Source organism: Thalassophryne amazonica, chromosome 16, assembly GCF_902500255.1.
Source record: "Thalassophryne amazonica chromosome 16, fThaAma1.1, whole genome shotgun sequence".
Classification (NCBI taxonomy): Eukaryota; Metazoa; Chordata; class Actinopteri; order Batrachoidiformes; family Batrachoididae; genus Thalassophryne; species Thalassophryne amazonica.
In genome coordinates this window covers 59,506,254-59,527,676 of record NC_047118.1, presented here as the reverse complement: position 1 = coordinate 59,527,676, position 21,423 = coordinate 59,506,254, and the positions used below count along the sequence as shown (strand labels likewise).

Genomic DNA, 21,423 nt, shown 5'->3' with positions numbered 1-21,423 from the left:
ACGACATCCATGATTTCCAAAAAGAATTTGAAATGTGGACTCATCAGACCACATCACACTTTTCCACTTTGTCTGTCCATTTCAAATGAGCTCAGGCCCAGAGAAGGCGGCAGCGTTTCTGGATGTTGTTGATGTATGGCTTTCGCTTTGCATGGTAGAGATTTAACTTGCACTTGTAGATGTAACGACGAACTGTGTTAACTGACAATGGTGTTCCTGAACCCACACAGTAAGATCCTTTACACAATGATGCCGGTTTTTAATGCAGTGCCACCTAAGGGATCGAAGGTCACGGGCTTGCCGCTTACATGTAGAAAGTTTTCCAAAGTCTATGAATTTTCTGATTATATTATGGACTGTAGATGATGGAATCCCTAAATTCCTTGCAATTGAACGTTGAGAAACATTTTTCTTAAACTGTTGGACTATTTTTTTCACGTAGTTGTTCACAAAGTAGTGATCCTCGCCCCATCTTTGCTTGTGAACGGCTGAGCCTTTTGGAGATGCTCCTTTTATACCCAGTCGTGACACTCACAATTAGTGTCCTCAGTTCCCAAAGTCTTATTGAGTGTTGTTAGAAGGAAAGGTGATGTAACACAGTGGTAAAGAGACAACTGTCCCAGCTTTTTTGAAACATGTTGCAGCCATCCATTTGAAAATGAGCAAATATTTGCACAAAAAACAATAAAGTTTATCAGTTTGAACATTAAATATCTTGTCTTTGTGGTGTATTCAGTTCAATATAGGTTGAAGTGGATTTGCAAATCATTGTATTCTGTTTTTACTTACATTTTACACAACGTCCCAACTTCATTCATTGGAATTGGGGTTGTAAGAAAAATCTTAAGGAAAAAGATTTTAATGCACCTGGCACATTTTTGTGTCTTCTGATTGTTTAAGATCAGAATACAGTGCAGGGTGGACATTGTTTTATTATTATTATTCCAAAGAATAAAAAAAAATAGAGAATCACTTCAACAAGTAACCAGGAGGCATTGACACTCATTACAGTCTCATCTTTGAAAAGATTCAGAACAGCCTGCAGCTGTTGAAGCTTTACTTAATCAATTCCTAGTCGCTGAGGAGAAGCACTAATGATTTACTCTGGAACATTAGAGGGACACTCTTCCACCAGCCTTATGTCGTATGCAGCAAGGAAACATCAATAAAACAGAAATAGAATCCACACCAATCAGCTACTGAGGAAATCTGAAAGCCGTTAATCAAGTTTTTCTTCTTCTTCCCCAAAGGAGAATTTGGTGAAACATGATGGGATTCAATGACCAAACCTCCAAAAAAAAATGTAACAACCCACAAACAGACATTATGTGATATTGTCATTCTACCAGAATGCCCTCACTTTGTGTTCCTTTCCTCTTGCCCATGTTTCCTTTCACTTGTCCTTCTTCCTTATCAACTGCTTCCTTCCTTGCCAATCTTCATTCCTTCCATGTGTTTTTCCTTCCATGTCATCTTCCATCTTTTCCCATCCTTTCCTTCATCTAAATGTTCCTTAACCATCCATTTTTACTTCCTCTCTTCCTTCCTTGCTCCTTCACTTCATCTCTTTGTTCCTTTCTGCCTTCCATTTTTCTTACCTTTGTTACATCCTTCTGTCTTCTTCACATCATCTTTCTAGCGTCCTATCCTTCCCTGTCCTTTCCTCCCTCTTACCGTTCCTTCCTACAACAACCCATCTTTCCTTCCTTGCTCCTTCACTTCATCCTTTCCTACCTGATGTTCCATCCTTATTTCCTTATTTTCATTCTTCACCCTGTGATTCTTTCCTTTCTCCACCCCTTATTCTTGTCTATCCCTGTTCCTCTCCTTTTTTCCTTCCTACCTTGAGTTACAAACAAGCCCTGAAGCTCATTGTTTCTTATGTCGCAGGGCCAAATTGATCCGCCGTGTTGTTTATATGACTCACAAACATTCACACACACACAAACACGTCCACAGCTGATGTTGCCGTTATTTCACTCTTTGGTTGTATAATTAGAAGTGGAACGCTTTAATCTAATCAAACCACGTGTTTAAGAGCTGATGAATGGTCGCCCACAGGAACACAGGTAGTATAGTGTGTGTGTGTGTGTGTGTGTCAAAGAGAGGGAAGGACTTGTGCTGCTGATTAAAGATGGGAACGTGTGATGCAGATATACATCCAGACAGTGAGAATAATCACTTGTTTGGGTGATGGGTCACTGACACACAGACACAAACAGTCTCAGGTTTATCCCTGTGGATGTTTTTCCCCCAATCCCTCCAGTGCTCCTTCCTGCCGAAGTTTTCCATCCACATAGAGAGCAAGTATGAAGACAACAAAGGGAGCAATGATAATGTGAGTAAAAGCTGAAGTTTACATGTTGGGAACTTATTGTTTGCATGGAGAAAATCTAAGAAATTGTTCCAAATCTTGCATATGCCACTTCTGTTGTTCTACATTTGCCTGTCTCGTTTCCTCTCATCCGCTCAACCATCTTCTTCATTAAAATCACTGTTGGTGTCTTTTCTCCATCAGCCAGTCCCAAACTTAAGAACCCCAGAGCCTGCTTTGAAATCTGAAAATTGCCAGCGCCCACCCAAACCTTTTCCCTATGCACTTTATGATACTGAAGGTACAACCCCTGGCAAAAATTATAGAATCACCGGCCTCGGAGAATGTTCATTCAGATGTTTAATTTTGTAGAAAAAAAAGCAGATCACAGACATGACACAAAACTAAAGTCATTTCAAATGGCAACTTTCTGGCTTTAAGAAACACTATAAGAAATCAGGAAAAAAAAATGGTGGCAGTCAGTAACGGTTACTTTTTTAGACCAAGCAGAGGGAAAAAAATATGGAATCACTCAATTCTGAGGAAAAAATTATGGAATCATGAAAAACAAAAGAACGCTCCAACACATCACTAGTATTTTGTTGCACCACCTCTGGCTTTTATAACAGCTTGCAGTCTCTGAGGCATGGACTTAATGAGTGACAAACAGTACTCTTCATCAATCTGGCTCCAACTTTCTCTGATTGCTGTTGCCAGATCAGCTTTGCAGGTTGGAGCCTTGTCATGGACCATTTTCTTCAACTTCCACAAAAGATTTTCAATTGGATTAAGATCTGGACTATTTGCAGGCCATGATATTGACCCTGTGTGTCTTTTTGTAAGGAATGTTTTCACAGTTTTTGCTCTATGGCAAGATGCATTATCATCTTGAAAAATGATTTCATCATCCCCACCGGTGCTATTGCCCAACAGGGTGCCGGTGGAAATTGGGCTACTGCTGGGCGAAGACGACGAAGAAGAGGAGGAAAACGCTGCCACGAACCAAGTGGAAGGGAAGTAAGAGCAGGAGCATCGGCGGTGGGTACAAGTTGTTGTACCATGGTGAGGACAGGAAGAGAAATGGTGTTGGGGTAATTTTAAAGGAAGAGTATGTTAAAAGTGTGTTGGAGGTTAAGCGAGTGTCTGACAGGGTGATGAGTGTGAAGTTGGAAATTGAAGGGGTGATGATGAATATCATCAGTGCATATGCCCCACAGGTAGGTTGTGAGATGAAGGAGAAAGAAGATTTCTGGAGTGTGTTAGATGAGGTGGTGGAGAGTGTGCCCAAGCATGAAAGAGTGGTGATAGGAGCAGACTTCAATGGGCATGTTGGTGAAGGGAACAGAGGTGATGAGGAAGTAATGGGTAGATATGGTATCAAGGATAGGAATGGGGAAGGACAGATGGTAGTTGATTTTGCAAAAAGGATGGAAATGGCTGTGGTGAATACCTACTTTAATAAAAGGGAGGAGCACAGGGTAACATATAAGAGTGGAGGAAGGTGCACACAGGTGGACTACATTCTTTATAAGAGATGCAAGCTAAAAGAAATCACAGACTGTAAGGTGGTAGCAGGAGAGAGTGTCACTAGACAGCATAGGATGGTTGTTTGTAGGATGACTTTAGAGGTAAAGAAGAAGAAGAGAGTGAGAGCTCAACAAAGGATCAGATGGTGGAAGCTGAAGGAGTAAGACTGTTGTGTGAAATTTAGCGAGCAGGTGAGAGAAGCACTAGTTGGAGGGGAAGCAATTTTGGACAACTGGAAAAGTACTGCAGATGTGGTGAGGGAGACAGCTAGGGCAGTACTGGGTATGACATCTGGACAGTGGAAGGAAGACAAGGAGACTTGGTGGAGAAAGCATAAGGAGAAAGAGGTTGGCGAAAAAGTTTTGGGATAGTCGGAGAGATGAAGAAAGTAGACAGGAGTACAAGGAGATGCGGCGTAAGGTGAGAAGAGAAGTGGCAAAAGCAAAGGAAAAGGCATATTGCGAGCTGTACAAGAAGTTGAATAGTAAGGAAGGAGAAAAGGACTTGTACCGATTGGCCAGACAAAGGGACAGAGCTGGAAAGGATGTGCAGCAGGTTAGGGTGGTAAAAGATGCACATGGTAATGTGCTGACAAGTGAGGAGTGTGTGCTGAGAAGGTGGAGGGAATATTTTGAAGAGTTGATGAATAAAGAAAATAAGCGAGAGAAAAGGCTGGATGATGTGGTGAGAGTAAATCAGGAAGTAAAAGAGATTAGCAAGGAAGAAGTGAGGGCTGCTATGAAGAGGATGAAGAATGGAAAGGCAGTTGGTCCAGATGACATTCCAATGGAGGCATGGAAATGTCTAGGAGAGATGGCAGTAGAGTTTCTAACCAGATTGTTTAATAAAATCTTGGAAAGTGAGAGGATGCCTGAGGAGTGGAGACGAAGTGTGCTGGTTCCTATTTTCAAGAACAAGGGTGATGTGCAGAGCTGCAGTAACTACAGAGGCATAAAGCTGATCAGCCACAGCATGAAGTTATGGGAAAGAGTAGTAGAAGCTAGGCTTAGAAAACAGGTGAAGATCTGTGAGCAGCAATATGGTTTCATGCCGAGAAAGAGCACTACAGATGCAATGTTTGCTCTGAGAATACTGTTGGAAAAGTACAGAGAAGGACAGAAAGAGTTACATTGTGTGTTTGTGGACTTAGAAAAAGCTTATGATAGGGTGCCAAGAGAAGAGTTGTGGCATTGTATGAGGAAGTCTGGAGTGGCAGAGAAGTATGTTAGGGTAGTGCAGGACATGTACAAGAATAGTGTGACAGCGGTGAGATGCGCAGTCGGAATGACAGACTCATTCAAGGTGGAGGTGGGATTACACCAAGGATCAGCTCTGAGTCCTTTCTTGTTTGCAGTGGTGATGGACAGGTTGACAGATGAGATCAGACAGGAGTCCCCATGGACTATGATGTTTGCAGATGACATTGTGATCTGTAGTGAGAGTAGAGAGCAAGTTGAGTCTAGTCTGGAGATATGCTTTGGAGAGAAGGGGAATGAAAGTCAGTAGAAGCAAGACTGAGTACATGTGTGTGAATGAGAGGGAGCCCAGTGGAATAGTGCAGTTACAAGGAGTAGAAGTGGTGAAAGTAGATGAGTTTAAATATTTGGGGTCAACTGTTCAAAGTAATGGAGAGTGTGGTAGAGAGGTGAAGAGAGTGCAGGCAGGGTGGAGTGGGTGGAGAAAGGTGGCAGGAGTGATTTGTGACTGAAGAATATCAGCAAGAGTGAAGGGGAAAGTTTACAAAACAGTAGTGAGACCAGCTATGTTGTATGGTTTAGAGACAGTGGCACTAACAAAAAGACAGGAGGCAGAGCTGGAGGTGGCAGAGCTGAAGATGTTGAGATTCTCTTTGGGAGTGACAAGAATGGACAAGATTAGGAATGAACATATCAGAGGGACAGCTCAGGTGGGACGGTTTGGAGACAAAGTCAGAGAGGCGAGATTGAGATGGTTTGGACATGTGCAGAGGAGGGTATATAGGGAGAAGGATGCTGAGGATGGAGCCACCAGGCAGGAGGAGAAGAGGGAGACCAAAGAGGAGGTTCATGGATGTGCTGAGAGAGGACATGCAGGTGGTTGGTGTGACAGAGGAAGATACAGAGGACAGGGTGAGATGGAAACGATTGATCTGCTGTGGCGACCCCTAAGGGGAACAGCCGAAAGACAAAGAAGAAGATCCCCAAACATAATTTCAATTGATGTGATAAGAAAAGTGTCCAAAATATCAACGTAAACTTGTGCATTTATTGATGATGTAATGACAGCCATCTCCTCAGTGCCTTTACCTGACATGCAGCCCCATATCATCAATGACTGTGGAAATTTACATGTTCTCTTCAGGCAGTCATCTTTAGAAATCTCATTGGAACGGCACCAAACAAAAGTTCCAGCATCATCACCTTGCCCAATGCAGATTCAAGATTCATCACTGAATATGACTTTAATCCAGTCATCCACAGTCCACGATTGCTTTTCCTTAGCCCATTGTAACCTTGTTTTTTTCTGTTTAGATGTTAATGCTGGCTTTTGTTTAGCTTTTCTGTATGTAAATCCCATTTCCTTTAGGCGGTTTCTTACAGTTCGGTCACAGACGTTGACTCCAGTTTCCTCCCATTCGTTCCTCATTTGTTTTGTTGTGCATTTTCGATTTTTGAGACATATTGCTTTAAGTTTTCTGTCTTGACGCTTTGGTGTCTTCCTTGGTCTACCAGTATGTTTGCCTTTAACAACCTTCCCATGTTGTTTGTATTTGGTCCAGAGTTTAGACACAGCTGACTGTGAACAACCAACATCTTTTGCAACATTGCGTGATGATTTACTCTCTTTTAAGAGTTTGATAATCCTCTCCTTTGTTTCAATTGATATCTCTCGTGTTGGAGCCATGATTCATGTCAGTCCACTTGGGGCAACAGCTCTCCAAGGTGTGATCACTCCTTTTTAGATGAAGACTAACGAGCAGATCTAATTTGATGCAGGTGTTAGTTTTGGGGATGAAAATTTACAGGGTGATTCCATAATTTATTCCTCAAAATTGAGTGAGTCCATATTTTTTTCCCTTTGCTTGGTCTAAAAAAGTAACCGTTACTGACTGCCACAATTATTTTTTCTGATTTCTTATAGTGTTTCTTAAAGCCAGAAAGTTGCCATTTGAAATTAATTTAGTTTTGTGTCATGTCTGTGATCTGCTTTTTTTCTACAAAATTAAACAACTGAATGAACATCCTCTGAGGCCGGTGATTCCATAATTATTGCCAGGGGTTGTAGTAGAATATTTGTTTCACAGCTTGAGTTGATGTATTCTTACATGGCTGGATTAACAAAGTTCATCCAGACACAAAGTATTGATGAATAGATGAGCTAAAACGGTATCAGCATTGGCAGATATTGACGGTTCCACAAAATGTGTTTCTCAAAGGCCTGGGCTCAAGCTACATATCAGCCATACTGATCTTGTTTGATCCACAAAACCTCAGATGGTTCTGAAGTCCAGAAAACTGAGAACTGAAGATGACAGAACCTCTAAGTGCTACAGTGACCTACCCAAAGAGAAAAGCTAACAAAAACAATTCTGTATTTTAAATGGGTAAACACAGTGATTTTTTTTTTTTTACACAAATTTATTGGTTGTTTTCTTTTTGTTCTGCTTGTTATTGTTTTTACTGCTAATGTGTTCAATCACATGTGGCCTATTTGGTTGTTTGTTGTTTATATTTAATTTATCTTATCTGTGCTTTTACCCATGTAACATAACACTTATACTTTTAAAATAGCTGCTCCACCTCTGAATTAACATCATACAAATGGAATAGAAATGTCACTCAGTACAGAGTTAAATGACTATAACACTAATTGAACATGATATTAACTGTGTAGAGCATATAGGCAATAAATGACTAAACCTAAACTGGAGGATTTTAGTTTTCCCTGTGGTGGCCTTTGACAGACACAGTGATAACCACTGTGGTCGGATAGCAAGTAGGACCTCATTAGTTCAGACTCAAAGAAAACCAATTCCATGAAGCCTGAAGGCGGCTTCTGCATGCATTGGGTGATGTAAAATGGAACCTGACAAAGCTACACTATTCGATGCAGAGAAATGAGAGTGTGTTGGAGTGAAACAATAAATCTACCAGTGCAGCAATCATGCAAATTATTTATTTTACTACTGGATGGTGGGATCAGTGTACAAACTGGAACCAACCAGGCTGCATGTTGTGGGTTTCTATTGTATGGAGACCAGCTCAGGTCAGGAATCAAACCAGTAACACTGCTTTTTATGTTTTGTATCTTAACACCTTCTTCGATTGAGGAACAATAATTTTGTATAAATCCAATAATTAATAAATGTCTATCTCCTGAGGTGGTATTGATACTTATAAAGACACTATAATGAAAAGTTGCACCATCCATCTTAATGTTGTCCGGTGTGAATTATATCCCAAAAAGTCATGGTTCCATATATTTTCATGACAGCAGAAATGAGAAATACAACCTTTTTTGTTTTAAATAACCAAGACAGCAGTGGCGGGAAACTTTGCAATGAGCCTCAGTTACTTTCAGCATGCGTTTAAAACGAAGTCAAAATCACAAGCATTCATTACATCCGCCAAGGACTTAATAAAATTATCGGCATTTATTCATTTGTCTGACTGTTACCAAGATTTAGGTTGGCTTTGAAGGATTACTGTTAGCAGGATTACGTCAAAACTACTGCACTGATTTTGATGAAATTTTCAACACAGATACATATTAGCCCATGGAAGACTCCATTAAATTTTGGAGGTGATCTGGATCCGGATCAAGTTTCACTTTATATAGGCTTTGAAGGATTACATCAAAACTACTTGACAGATTCTCACCAAGTTTGCACCACAGATAAATATTAGGGCATGGAAGACTCCACTGAATTTTGGAGGTGATCCAGAGCCGGATTGGCGGATGTCAGAAATCTCAGATTGCTCTTGTTTTATGAGCAATCGTAATGGCGTCACTATTTGTGTTTTTCCTCATATCTTTGGCAAACATCAGCCTGCAGAGATAAAATACTATTAGCAGTCATGCTCATTTCATGAAAATATGAATGAATGTCTTTGTCAAACAGCAAAACATCCTGACAAATGACACCAGCAACTGACTAAAAGGACATCTGCTCCCTCATGCTGCTGCAGGGCACAGCAGAAAATCAGAACATAAACAATAACAGCTAAATGTCACGGTGAGCTAAATGTCACCTTTTTGTTGAACTATTCACTTCTGGAAATGTTCCACATACAAGGAAATCCACGGCCGAAATTGGCGCTGTGTTAATGAGCTAAAATCATTGGATCCATGTGTGATCCTCAATTATTGAATGAGGAACCAGAATATTCCCAAGCAGCAGATTTCACACCTTGTACAACCCCAATTCCAGTGAAGTTGAGACATTGTGTGAAATGTAAATAAAACAGAATACGATTTGCAAATCCTCTATTCAATTGAATACACCACAAAGACAAGATATTTAATGTTCAAACTGATAAACTTTATTGGTTTTGTGCAAATATTTGCTCATTTTGAAATGGATGCCTACAACACGTTTCAAAAAAGCTGGGACAGTGGTATGTTTACCACTGTGTTACATCACCTTTCCTTCTAACAACACTCAATAAGCATTTGGGAACTGAGGACACTAATTGTTGAAGCTTTGTAGGTGGAATTTTTTCCCATTCTTGCTTGATGTGCAACTTAGGTTGTTCAACAGTCCAGGGTCTCCATTGTTGTATTTTGCACTTCATAATGCGCCACACATTTTCAGTAGGCGACAGGTCTGGACTGCAGGCAGGCCAGTCTAGTACCCGCACTCTTTTACTGCAAAGCCACACTGTTGTAACACTTGCAGAATGTGGCTTGGCATTGTCTTGCTGAAATAAGCAGGGACATCCCTGAAAAAGACGTTGCTTGGATGGCAGCGTGTGTTGCTCCAAAACCTGGATGTACCTTTCAGCATTGATGGTGACATCACAGATGTGTTAGTGCCCATGCCATACCACTGTCCCAGCTTTTTTGAAATGTGTTGCAGGCATCCATTTCAAAATGAGCAAATATTTTCACAAAAACAATAAAGTCTATCAGTTTGAACATTAAATATTTTGTCTTTGTGGTGTATTCAATTGAATATAGGTTGAAGAGGATTTTAAATCATTGTATTCTGTTTTTGTTTACATTTTACACAATGTCCCAACTTCATTGGAAATGTGGTTGTATATAGACTCAAATAAAATCCAGTCTTTTGTCCGATCACGAAACAGAGTATCCCAAACAGGCAAATGTATTAGTAGAGGCTACTTCTTCTTTTTCTCCTTTTTCTGAAGAAGTAGCATAAACAAGAAACAGAAGAAGGAATATAACAATGGGAGGACATGCAAACTCCACACAGAAAGGTCACAGGTGGGAATCAAACCCATGACCTTTTTGCTGTGAGGCAACAGTGCTAACCTCTAAGCCACCATGCTGCCTCAAGGGGCAGTTAGCAACACAAGTGGCCCTCAAAATGCAGTTAATAATGTTTCAAAGGGTTATAAATTTCAAAGTTTTCTGGGGGTTGTGCGGAAGATGCCCCGGACCCTCCTACAATACTCGCGCCTGCATATTTCATCGTATGGCTATGCCCCACTAAGTTCCCCATACTGTGAAAAACTCCTAGTGAGAACCCTGCTTTTAACTGGAAGCCCACACTTTTCAATTACAAGAAGGAATATAATTGTTTTTTAAAATTCTATTTGGAGAAAAACGTATTTGGACAAAGACAGCTCTTTTAAGAGCCCTGTGCACAAACTGAACAGAAAATAAAATTACTGGTGATTTTATCATCATTTACAAATGTGCTACAAAAGAATTTTGAAAAGTTTAATTGTGGTGCATGTTTACATCACATATGAGTGCCTGTTCAATGGCTTAAAGAAACAGTTTACTCATGTTTTGCACTTGTTACAATAACATTGATTATCTCTTAGGTGCTGATTGTTAAAGCAGTGTTTGTGTTCTAAATTAATAACGCACAGTGTTTTCAAACGTGTAATTGCATTGCACGTTCACCTCACATATGATCATCTGTTCAATGGCTTAAAGTAATAGTGACATTAATAAGCTCATTAGTGTCACTCCTAAAGCCGGTGCCTTATCAGTAAATAATATGCTGATTAAATTCATTTTGCTTTTTGTTGCATGAAGTGGTAAATGCAACTTATTCTCCGGTGTGACTTAAATACTCGTCTCTGTGCTAGCACACACTTTTAAAGAGATTTTCTTTTTCAGTGATGATAGTCCATGGCTGTGTTTGCCCTATAAATCAATATCACACTGATTAAAATTGTTTTCGAGCCAAGTGAAAAGATGGACCCAAAAACATCTAAAATGAGCAAATGCCAGAATATCCCTTTAAAATAAACTGAGTTAGATAAGTGATTTTAAAAACTATGAATCTGTGGATTTGGTGCAAAAATCTGAAGGTTCCCTCACTGGACAAAATGATATGGTTTGATTTTCAGACGCTATGTCCAGTAAATGGCTCATTAGCAGATGTTATTGACTATGAACACGTTCATCAGTTGCAGTGTTCATTTTCAGTGTGTGTGATTGGTTTGGTGGCTCTCACATACAGATCTTTGGGAACGAGCCCAGAGACGAGGAAACTGAGGTGTGTTTCGTGGACATTGCCTACGATGAGATCCCCGAGAGGCATTACAAGGAGTCAGAGGTGAGTGACTACAGACACACGGCATATACAACCCCATTTCCAATGAAGTTGGGACGTTGTGTAAAATGTAAATAAAAACAGAATACAATGTTGTGCAAATCCTCTTCAACCTATATTCAGTTGAATACACCACAAAGACAAGATATTTAATGTTCAAGCTGATAGACTTTATTGTTTTTGTGCATATACGAGGTCTGTCCAAGGACCTTTTTATTTTTTTCAAAAACTATATGGATTTGAATCACGTGTGATTGCATCAGCCAAGCTTGAACCTTCGTGCGCATGTGTGAGTTTTTCGACGCCTGTCGGTTGCGTCATTCACCTGTGGGCAGGCTTTAAGTGAGTACTGGTCCACCCCTCCCGTCAGATTTCTTTTGTCTGAGAACTTGCTGAGAGACTGCCGCTTTGCTCCATGAAATTTTTTTCAGAAACTGTTAGAGACAGGCAGTTGGAAACCATTTGAAAGATTCAGTTGGGTATCAGTGAAGATTCTGTCGGCATCACGCGGATTATGGACTGTTAAAACCTTTTTAAAGACAGCCCACAGCGGCGGTGGGCGCGCGGCGCGCCGAGCGGCCATTCGACAGGCTGGATCGACCAGATCATTTCTAAACTGAACGCTGTGTTGATCCGGGACATCATGTGACTACCACAGAAATGGCAACAGAGCTGGACATAGCACTTTTGCAGCACATTCCACTGTTACAGGAGATTTTGTAATGAAAGACGTGCAGAGGATTTCGCGCGTCGGCACGAAGCAGCTCAGGACGCGCAGCAAAAAACACCTCTGTGTTGGAAACCATTCAGAAGATTCAGATGGCTTTCGATGGCTTTCAGTCGAGTGAATATCCGAGAAATTGTGTAACAGCTGGACATGCCCCAGCATGTCCTGTGAGACTTCCAACACGGAGGTGTTTTTTTGCTGCGCGTCCTGGGCTGCTTCGTGCTGACGCGCGAAATCCTCCGCACATCTTTCATTACAAAATCTCCTGTAACAGTGGAATGTGCCGCAAAAGTGCTATGTCCAGCTCTGTTGCCATTTCTGTGGCAGTCACATGATGTCCCGGATCAACACAGCATTCAGTTTAGAAATGATCTGGTCGATCCAGCCTGTCAAATGGCCGCTCGGCACGCTGTGCGCCCTCCCCCACTGTGGGCCTTCTTTAAAAAGGTTTTAACAGTCCATAATCCACCTGACGCCGACAGAATCTTCACCAATATCCAACTGAATCTTTCAAATGGTTTCCAACTGCCTGTCTCTAACAGTTTCTGAAAAAAATTTCATGGAGCAAAGCGGCAGTCTCTCAGCAAGTTCTTAGACAAAAGAAATCCGACGGGAGGCGTGGACCAGTGCTCACTCAAAGCCTGCCCACAGGCGAATGACGCAACCGACAGGCGTGGAAAAACTCATGCATGCGCACAAAGGTTCAAGCTTGGCTGATGTAATCACACGTGATTCAAATCCATATAGTTTTTGAAAAAATAAAAAGGTATGATACTTTTTGGACAGACCTCGTATTTGCTCATTTTGAAATGGATGCCTGCAACACGTTTCAAAAAAGCTGGGACAGTGGTATGTTTACCACTGTGTTACATCACCTTTCCTTCTAACAACACTCAATAAGTGTTTGGGAACTGAGGACACTAATTGTTGAACATCTGTAGGTGGAATTCTTTCCCATTCTTGCTTGATGTAAGACTTTAGTTGTTCAACAGTCTGGGGTCTCTGTTGTCGTATTTTGCACTTTCATAATGCACCACACATTTTTTAATGGGCAACAGGTCTGGACTGCAGGCAGGCCAGTCTAGTACCCGCACTCTTTTACTCCAAAACCACGCTGTTGTAACATGTGCAGAATGTGACATTGTCATTGTCTGTGTAAGTTGCCCATGCCATGGGCAGTAACACACCCCCATACCATCACAGATGCTGGCTTTTGAACTTTGTGCTGGTAACAATCTGGATGGTCTTTTTCCTCTTTTGTTCGGAGGACATGATATCCATGATTTCCAAAAACAATTTGAAATGTGGACATATCAGACCACAGCACACTTTTCCACTTTGCGTTTGTCCATTTCATATGAGCTCAGGTCCAGAGAAGGCAGCCGTGTTTCTGGATGTTGTTGATGTACGGCTTTCGCTTTGCATGGTAGAGTTTTAACTTGCACTTGTAGATGTAGTGACAAACTGTGTTAACTGACAATGGTTTTCTGAAGTGTTCCTGAGCCCACGCGGTAAGATCCTTTACACAATGATGTCGGTTTTTAATGCAGTGCTGCCTTAGGGATCGAAGGTCACGGGCATTAAGTGTTGGTTTTCGGCCTTGCCGCTTACGTGTAGAAAGTTCTCCAGATTCTCTGAATGTTCAGATTATATTATGGACTGTAGATGATGGAATCCTTAAATTCCTGGCAGTTGAACATTGAGAAACATTGTTCTTAAACTGTTGGACTATTTTTTTACGCAGTTGTTCACAAAGTGGTGATCCTCGCTTCATCTTTGCTTGTGAATAGCTGAGCCTTTTGGGGATGCGCCTCTTATACCCAATCATGACACTCACCTGTTTCCAATTAGGTGTTCTTTGAGCATTCATCAGCTTTCCCAGTCTTTTGTTGCCCCGTCCCAACTTTTTACAAATGTGTTGCAGACATCCATTTCAAAATGAGCAAATATTTGCACAAAAACAAAAAAGTCTATCAGTTTAAACATTAAATATCTTGTCTTTGTGGTGTATTCAGTTGAATATAGGATGAAGAGGATTTGCAAATCATTGTATTCTGTTTTTGTTTACATGTCACACAACGTCCAACTTCATTGGAATTTGGGTTGTAATTGCATGTGTAACTCACAACATGTATATTAAAACATGTGGTTGAGCTGACAGTTGAGGTGGTGCACAGAGTAATGAAGGCGGGGGTCAGCTAACAAGGGGAATGATGGGTTGTAGTGTACACTGTGTAAAGATAAATGTTGTTGTGCATTATCTGTCTGTAGTAGCCTCTTCAGAGTGATGGAAGAGCGGAAAATGCATGATTATATGTTGGGGGAGCTGTCAGACATACGAGGTCTGTGATAAAAGTAACGGACCTTATTATTTTTTTCAAAAACCATATGGATTTGAATCGTGTGATTACATCAGACATGCTTGAACCATCGTGGGCATGCGAGAGTTTTTTCACGCCTGTCGGTTACGTCATTCGCCTGTGGGCAGTCTTTGAGTGAGGAGTGGCCCACCCTCTCGTCGTTTTTTTCATTGTTTAGGAATGGCTCAGAGAATGCTGCTTTGTTTGATCAAAATTTTTTCAAAAGTGTAAGGCACAACTGAGTGGACACCATTCGATAAATTCAGCTGGTTTTCGGTAAAAATTTTAACGGCTGATGAGAGATTTTGGTCTGTAGTGTCGCCGTAAGGACGGCCCACTGTGCCTGACGGCGATCTGCGCTTCAAGGCGGCAGCGTCTCGCCGTTTCAAGTTGAAAACTTCCACATTTCAGGCTCTGTTGGCCCAGGAAGTCGTCAGAGAACAGAGAACTTTCAGAAGAAGTCACCATGAGGAGTTTATTCGGACATATTGTTAACGGACATTTTGTAATGAAAGAACGTGCGGGCAGAGTCGCATGTCGGGCCGGACCCGACCGCGGGGGGTCGCGACAGGAAAAACACCTCCGTTGGAAACCTTAACGGGCAAGTTGGAACATGCCAAAGCTGTTAAACAATTTCTCAGTTACTCACTTGTTGAAAGCCATCAAAAGCCGCCTGAATTTTACAAATGATTTTCAACACGGAGGTGTTTTTCCTGTCGCGGCGCACACAGATTCGCCGAGTCGTCATGGAAACAACTCGGCGAATTTGCGCGCACGTCTTTCATTAAAAAATGTCCTTAAACAGTGGAATGTCTGCATAAAGTCCTCATGCCGGCCTCTTCTGAATCTTCTCTGTTCTCTCACGACGTCCTGATTTTCATTGTCAGGAAATTGGCTGATCGACTGCCGCTTTGCTTCATCAAACTTTTTTCAGAAAGTGTGAGAGACAGCCAGGTGGAAACCATTTGGAAAATTCAGATGGCTTTCGGTGAAGATCTTATGGGGATCACACAGATTAAGGACAATTACAACTGGATTAAAGACGGCCCACAGTGGCTGAGGGCGCGCTGCGCACCGAGCGGCGATCGACAGGCTCAAATGACCAGATCATTTCCAAAGTGAACGCTTTGTTGATCCGGGACGTCGTCTGACTACCAGAGAAATGGTAAGACAGCTGGACATGGCACTTTTTCGGCACATTCCACTGTTACAGGAGTTTTTGTAATGGAAAGAGGAGCGGAGAAATTCGCCACGGAGCCGCTCATGGCGCGGGACGAAAGCACCTCCATGTTGGTCTCACAGGACAAGCCCTACATGCCCAGCTCTTGCACCATTTGGAAGATTTAGACGGCTTTCGGTGGCTTTTCAGTTGTGTGACTATCCGAGAAATTGTGGACGAGCTGGACATGCCACAACATGCCCTGTGAGGCTTCATCACGGCGTTGCTTTTTGTTCTGTGCCCTGCGCCTCCGTCCCGACGCGCGAATTCCTCCGCACGTCTTTTCATGACAAAAAACTCCTCTAACAGTGGAATGTGCCGTTCATTTCCAAAGTAAACACTTTGTTGATCCGGGACGTCGTCTGACTACCACAGAAATGGCAGAAGAGTTTGACATCAGCACTTTTTCGGCATGAGAAGACGTGCATAAATTTGGGCACCCAACAGAAAAAAATACATCAATATTTAGTGGATCTTCCTTTTCTGAAATAACAGCATCTAAACACTTTCTATAGCTTCCAGTGAGAGTCTGGATTCTGGTTGAAGGCATTTTGGGCCATTCCTCTTTACAAAACATCTCAGGTTTGTTGGTTTTCAAGCATGGACAGTCCGAGATGGCAATTCCAGAACGTTGTACTTGTTCCTCTGCATGAATGCTTTAGTAGATTTTGAGCAGTGTTTAGGGTCATTGTCTTGTGGAAAGATCCAGCCCCTGCACAACTTCAACTTTGTCACTGATTCTTGAACATTGTTCTCAAGAATCTGCTGATATTGACTGGAATTCATGTGACCTTCAACTTTAACAAGATTCCCAGTACCTGCACTGGTCACACAGCCCCACAGCATGATGGAACCACCTCCAAATTGTATGTAACAAGTGTTTTTCTTGGAATGCTGTGTTCTTTTTCAGCCATGTATACCGCCCCATGTTATGTCCAAATAACTCAATTTAATTTCATCAGTCCACAGCATCTTATTCCAAAATGAAGCTGGTTTGTCCAAATGTGCTTTAGCATACCTCAGGGGACTCTGTTTGTGGCGTGTACGCAGAAAGGGCTTCCGCTGCATTACCCTCTCATCCAGCATCGCCTTGTACAAAGTGCACTGTATAGTTGAATGATGCACAGAGACACTATCTGAAGCAAGATCATGTTGTAAGTCTTTGGAGCAGGTCTGTGGATTGACTATGACTGTTCTCACCATCCTTCACTTCAGCTTATCTGAGATTTTTCTTGCCCTGCCACTTTTGGCCTTAACTAGTATTGTGCCTGCGGTCTTCCAATTCCTCACTATGTTCCTCACAGTGGAAACTGATAACTGAAATCTCTGAGATTGCTTTTTGTCTCCTTCCCCTAAACCATGATGTTAAGCAATCTTTGTTTTCAGGTCATTTGAGAGTTGTTTAGCGGGTCCTATGTTATTAGAAGAGATGCAAAGAGGTGAAACATTTGTAAATGGCCACCTTAAATACCCTTTCTCATGATTGGATTCACCTGTGTAAGGAGGTCAAGGGTCACTGAGCTTACCAAACCAAATTTGTGTTCCAATAATTAGTGCTAAATGTATTCAAATCAATAAGATGACAAGGGTGCCCAAATTTATGCAGGGTACAGAGAGGCACATAGTGGCACCTTAGTAATGGATACATAATAGATGAATTTGTGGGTCATTCTTCGAATAATCACTACACACCCATGCGTGGCTCATTATTCATGGTGGGCCCGAGGCTTTACATGTTTTGTAGCAGAGTAACAGCCATCAATGGTAGAGCTCACTCCTCTGCAGGGAGAGGAGAGCCGAATACCAGAGAGAAAGGAAGGAAGAGAGGAGAGAAAAAAGATCATTTCTCTTCATACCATACCGACCTGCCGGTCATTTCACTGGAGTCTTGCACATGCAGACAGTTTTGACTTATGGTTATAAATTTTAATAAACTCATTCCAGACGAGGTAGATGGCAGTGTGAACAGCCATGTGTGTTATACCGACCAGCCAACCACTGACGTCAGGAAACGAATGTACCCATAATGCAAGCATGTGTGTCTAAATGCTAAAAACTTCAAAATTGGTGCATTACTTTAAAACTAAAACATATAGCTGATATTTTCACTTTGTAAAACCACTTTGTCCGAAATTAGTTTGTTTAAAATTATAACTGTAAGTCAAAACTGTCTGCCTGTGCAACACTACAGTGAAATGACCGGCAGGTCTGTATGGTGTGAAGAGACATTGTTTTTTTTTTCTCCTTTCTCTCTGATCACCAGGTCTCTTTTTCTGAGAGAAGATCGACCTGAGACAGAAGCGCTGACTTGTTGTTGTGTTAGTAGCCACCGTGTACTGCAGTCAGTGCTGAAAGTTATCGGTTTAGCTTTTCTCTGTAACTTCGACTAAATTTTATAGGGATTTGTCGGTTTAGCTTTAACTTTTCAGTTAGAGGATTAACGGTTATCAAAGCTAACTTTTTGGTTAGCTGTGCCCACCACTGCACACACATATACAGATAGATATATACAGTGGGGAAAATAAGCATTTCAAACACTGTTGATTTTGCATGTTGTCCCACCTACAAAGAATGGAGAGGTCTGTAATTTTTATTATAGCTAAACTTCAACTGTGAGAGACAGAATCTAAAAACAAATCCAGAAAATCACACTGTATGAGTTTTAAATAATTAATTTGCATTTTATTGTATGAAAAAAGTATTTAATACAATAGAAAAACAAAACTTAATATTTGGTACAAAAACCTTTGCAATTACAGTGGTCAGACATGTCCTGTAGGTTTGTAGTTTACCCACACTGCAGCAGGGGTTTTGGTCCACTCCCCCACACAGATCTTCTCCAGATCTTTCAGATTTTTGGGCTGTCAATGGGCAACACTGAGTTTCAGCTCCCTCCAAAGATTTTCCATTGAGTTCAGGTCTGGAGACTGGCTAGGCCAACTCCAGGACTTTGAAATGCTTCTTATGGAGCCACTCCTTCATCCTGGCTCCCACATCCTGTCTGTGTGTTTCAGGTCATTGTCATGCTGGAAGATCCAGCCACAACCCATCTTCAGTGCTCTTGGTTGTTTGTGAGGTTGTTTGTGAAAATCTCACGATACATGACCCCATCCATCCTTCCTTTAATACAGTGCAGTAGTCCTGACCCCTTAGCAGAAATGCACCCCTAAGGGCCCCTTCACACATAGTACGAATAAGTACAACTCAGGGCGACTCACGGTGGAACAGCTCATATGAGCAAATCACGCAAACATCGAGCCGACAAGCAGGCGTGCACGGTCACGGTGCAACGGTTCACGCACGCAACGGTGTCTTTCGAGCAGGAACACAGTGCGAGCAGCTGCACCACATCACGCCACTGATGTGGAGAACAACAAAATAAAAATCAGCTGTATAATTCGGGAATATCACTGGGTTGACATAAATAAGTCATAAAAGGGGACGCATTACAGAACCCTGCGGTTAAATAGCCCTGGTTAAAAAAAATGTCACCTTCGGGGATCCAACCCATAAGCTCTAATTACTAGACAGAAACGTTACCACTGCGCTACCATCGCTGGCCTGTAATCAGTGTGGAATAATGCCTGAAAGACATGGACAAGGTGCACTGTGTCTGGCTGCTGCAGCCTGGCGCAAAGGCGAAAGATGTTTTTTATAGTTCCACGCGAGGACAGCAGGCAGAGACACGTGCATCATGGAGGAATGTTCTGCGAATGTTCATGTCCTTCCAAACATGGAAAGTGTTCTCAAGCTGGGACATTCAGGAGCAGACATCTTTACAGCCGCGGCTGTGAGCAGACCCCCTGCCCCCCGTCCATTCAGCGCCCAGACCAGCGTGCACTCTCTCTGTTATGTGGTCATTCATTTTTGTGGTTCTCAAGACCAGGCACCTAAGTGGCTCTGCTCTACTCTTTTCTACTCTCCTATTTTACTCTTCCTTTTTAGATATTTAGATATATCTTTGTATACTGGCATAGTTCCACCTTAGAATTGGAATATAATATATAAGATATACCTTACTGAATTTTCATGTAATTGCGTAGGTAGATATTGTCCGAATTATTTATATAGCTGTCCTGGCGGTGGTTTCTGTGTTTGTAATGTATGCACTGAGCCGTCATCCAGCTGTCAGTGTGCTGTGATCAGCTGACAGGCACCTCCCCATGCTGTGTGCGATCAGACCTCACTGTCCGGCCCCCATGTGATCAGATCTATATATACATATAAGCATTTTATGCAAGTGACACACGTGCAAATGTTGGACACATGAATGATGACATCAAGTGTTTTGGGTTTAAAGTTGTTTACTTGTGGGTTCTGTAAAAGGTGCAGATTTATATTGTGTTAGAAAAATGAGACATTCTGTCCTGCTTCCAACTCTACCACCCGAAGTACTTCTTTGGCACTTGCAACAGAGTGTGATATTACACATGTGACCAGAAATGACATCACAGGCATGGACACTAGTTTAAACCACTAACACATACTTAACTAAATTACATCTAATAGGATGGAGTTCTAGTCTAGCTTTACTATTTTACTTAATTTTAGGCACATTGGGTTTATATATAATCACACTCAAGGAAACCCTGTAGTTGTTCTCATTAACTAGCAACAGTTAGCTTCGCTTAGCTTAGCTGCTACATCCATCTCTTAACCACGTCACACAGATAACGGCGATAACTGGCTGGCGTTCCTACCATTATCCACAGCTCCCATTCTCACTGTACTTCCCATATTTTATTACCCAACTCCTGTAAGCTTACCTGTAAAAGGTGGACATTTATATTGTGTTGTGAGACGTTCTGTCCTGCTTCCAACTCTGCCGCCCGAAGTACTTCGGCACTTTCAACAGAGCTGGGAGCCATGCTCACCTAAGTAGCTACTCCCCCTAGTGTCGATGTAGGGCTACTGCTCCATTTCTCTAATGTCTGACAACACAGGTCTAGAATGCATAACTGTAGCAATTAAATAAAAAAGGAACAAGATAAATGACAGAAAACAGAAGAATAAACAAGATTATATAAACAAAAATGGGGTGGCTTCTCCTTATCCTTACACTCTCCCCTCCAAAATTTAATGTCATTCTGACATTATGACAACACGGTGTCCACATGCTAAGGTGCTCTGCACCTAGGCAGACTACAGTTTACAGTCTCTAAAGATGCATCACTGTGAATTCCAGTAAACCATATGACACGTATCTCCACTTAATGCCATATGCTTGCAGTAGGTATCGACAGTCCACTGCAGCCACCGTCAGGAGTACGGGTATCTGCATCAGAGTAAGGTACTTTACCAATAGCAGTAACCTCCCTTTTAAGACTTAACATGTAGTATGGTAGTCATCATAATGTGTTACCACTCATTCAAATAAAACTGTCTTAGTATTACTGAACTTTCTAACAATAACAACTCTGCAAATCCTTAACTGGAAAAGGAAACTTATTTTTTTTTCTCACTCAATTGTCGGATGTTAATCCTGACAAAATTACTTATTCATGTGCCATGATAGGCATACCCAACTCATGGTAAGTAAACATT

General features: G+C 41.7%; 1 protein-coding gene across 2 annotated transcripts in view; it reads left to right on the top strand.

Moving 5' to 3' along the window:
* Positions 1 to 21,423, top strand: part of pitpnc1a (phosphatidylinositol transfer protein cytoplasmic 1a) — a 159,696-nt gene that overhangs the window by 102,076 nt on the left and 36,197 nt on the right. For both annotated transcript variants that reach the window (XM_034190471.1, XM_034190472.1), the window contains exons 6-7: positions 2,267 to 2,338; positions 11,481 to 11,576. In XM_034190471.1, the coding sequence (XP_034046362.1) occupies positions 2,267 to 2,338; positions 11,481 to 11,576 (168 nt within the window). The remainder of the gene's footprint in view (positions 1 to 2,266; positions 2,339 to 11,480; positions 11,577 to 21,423) is intronic.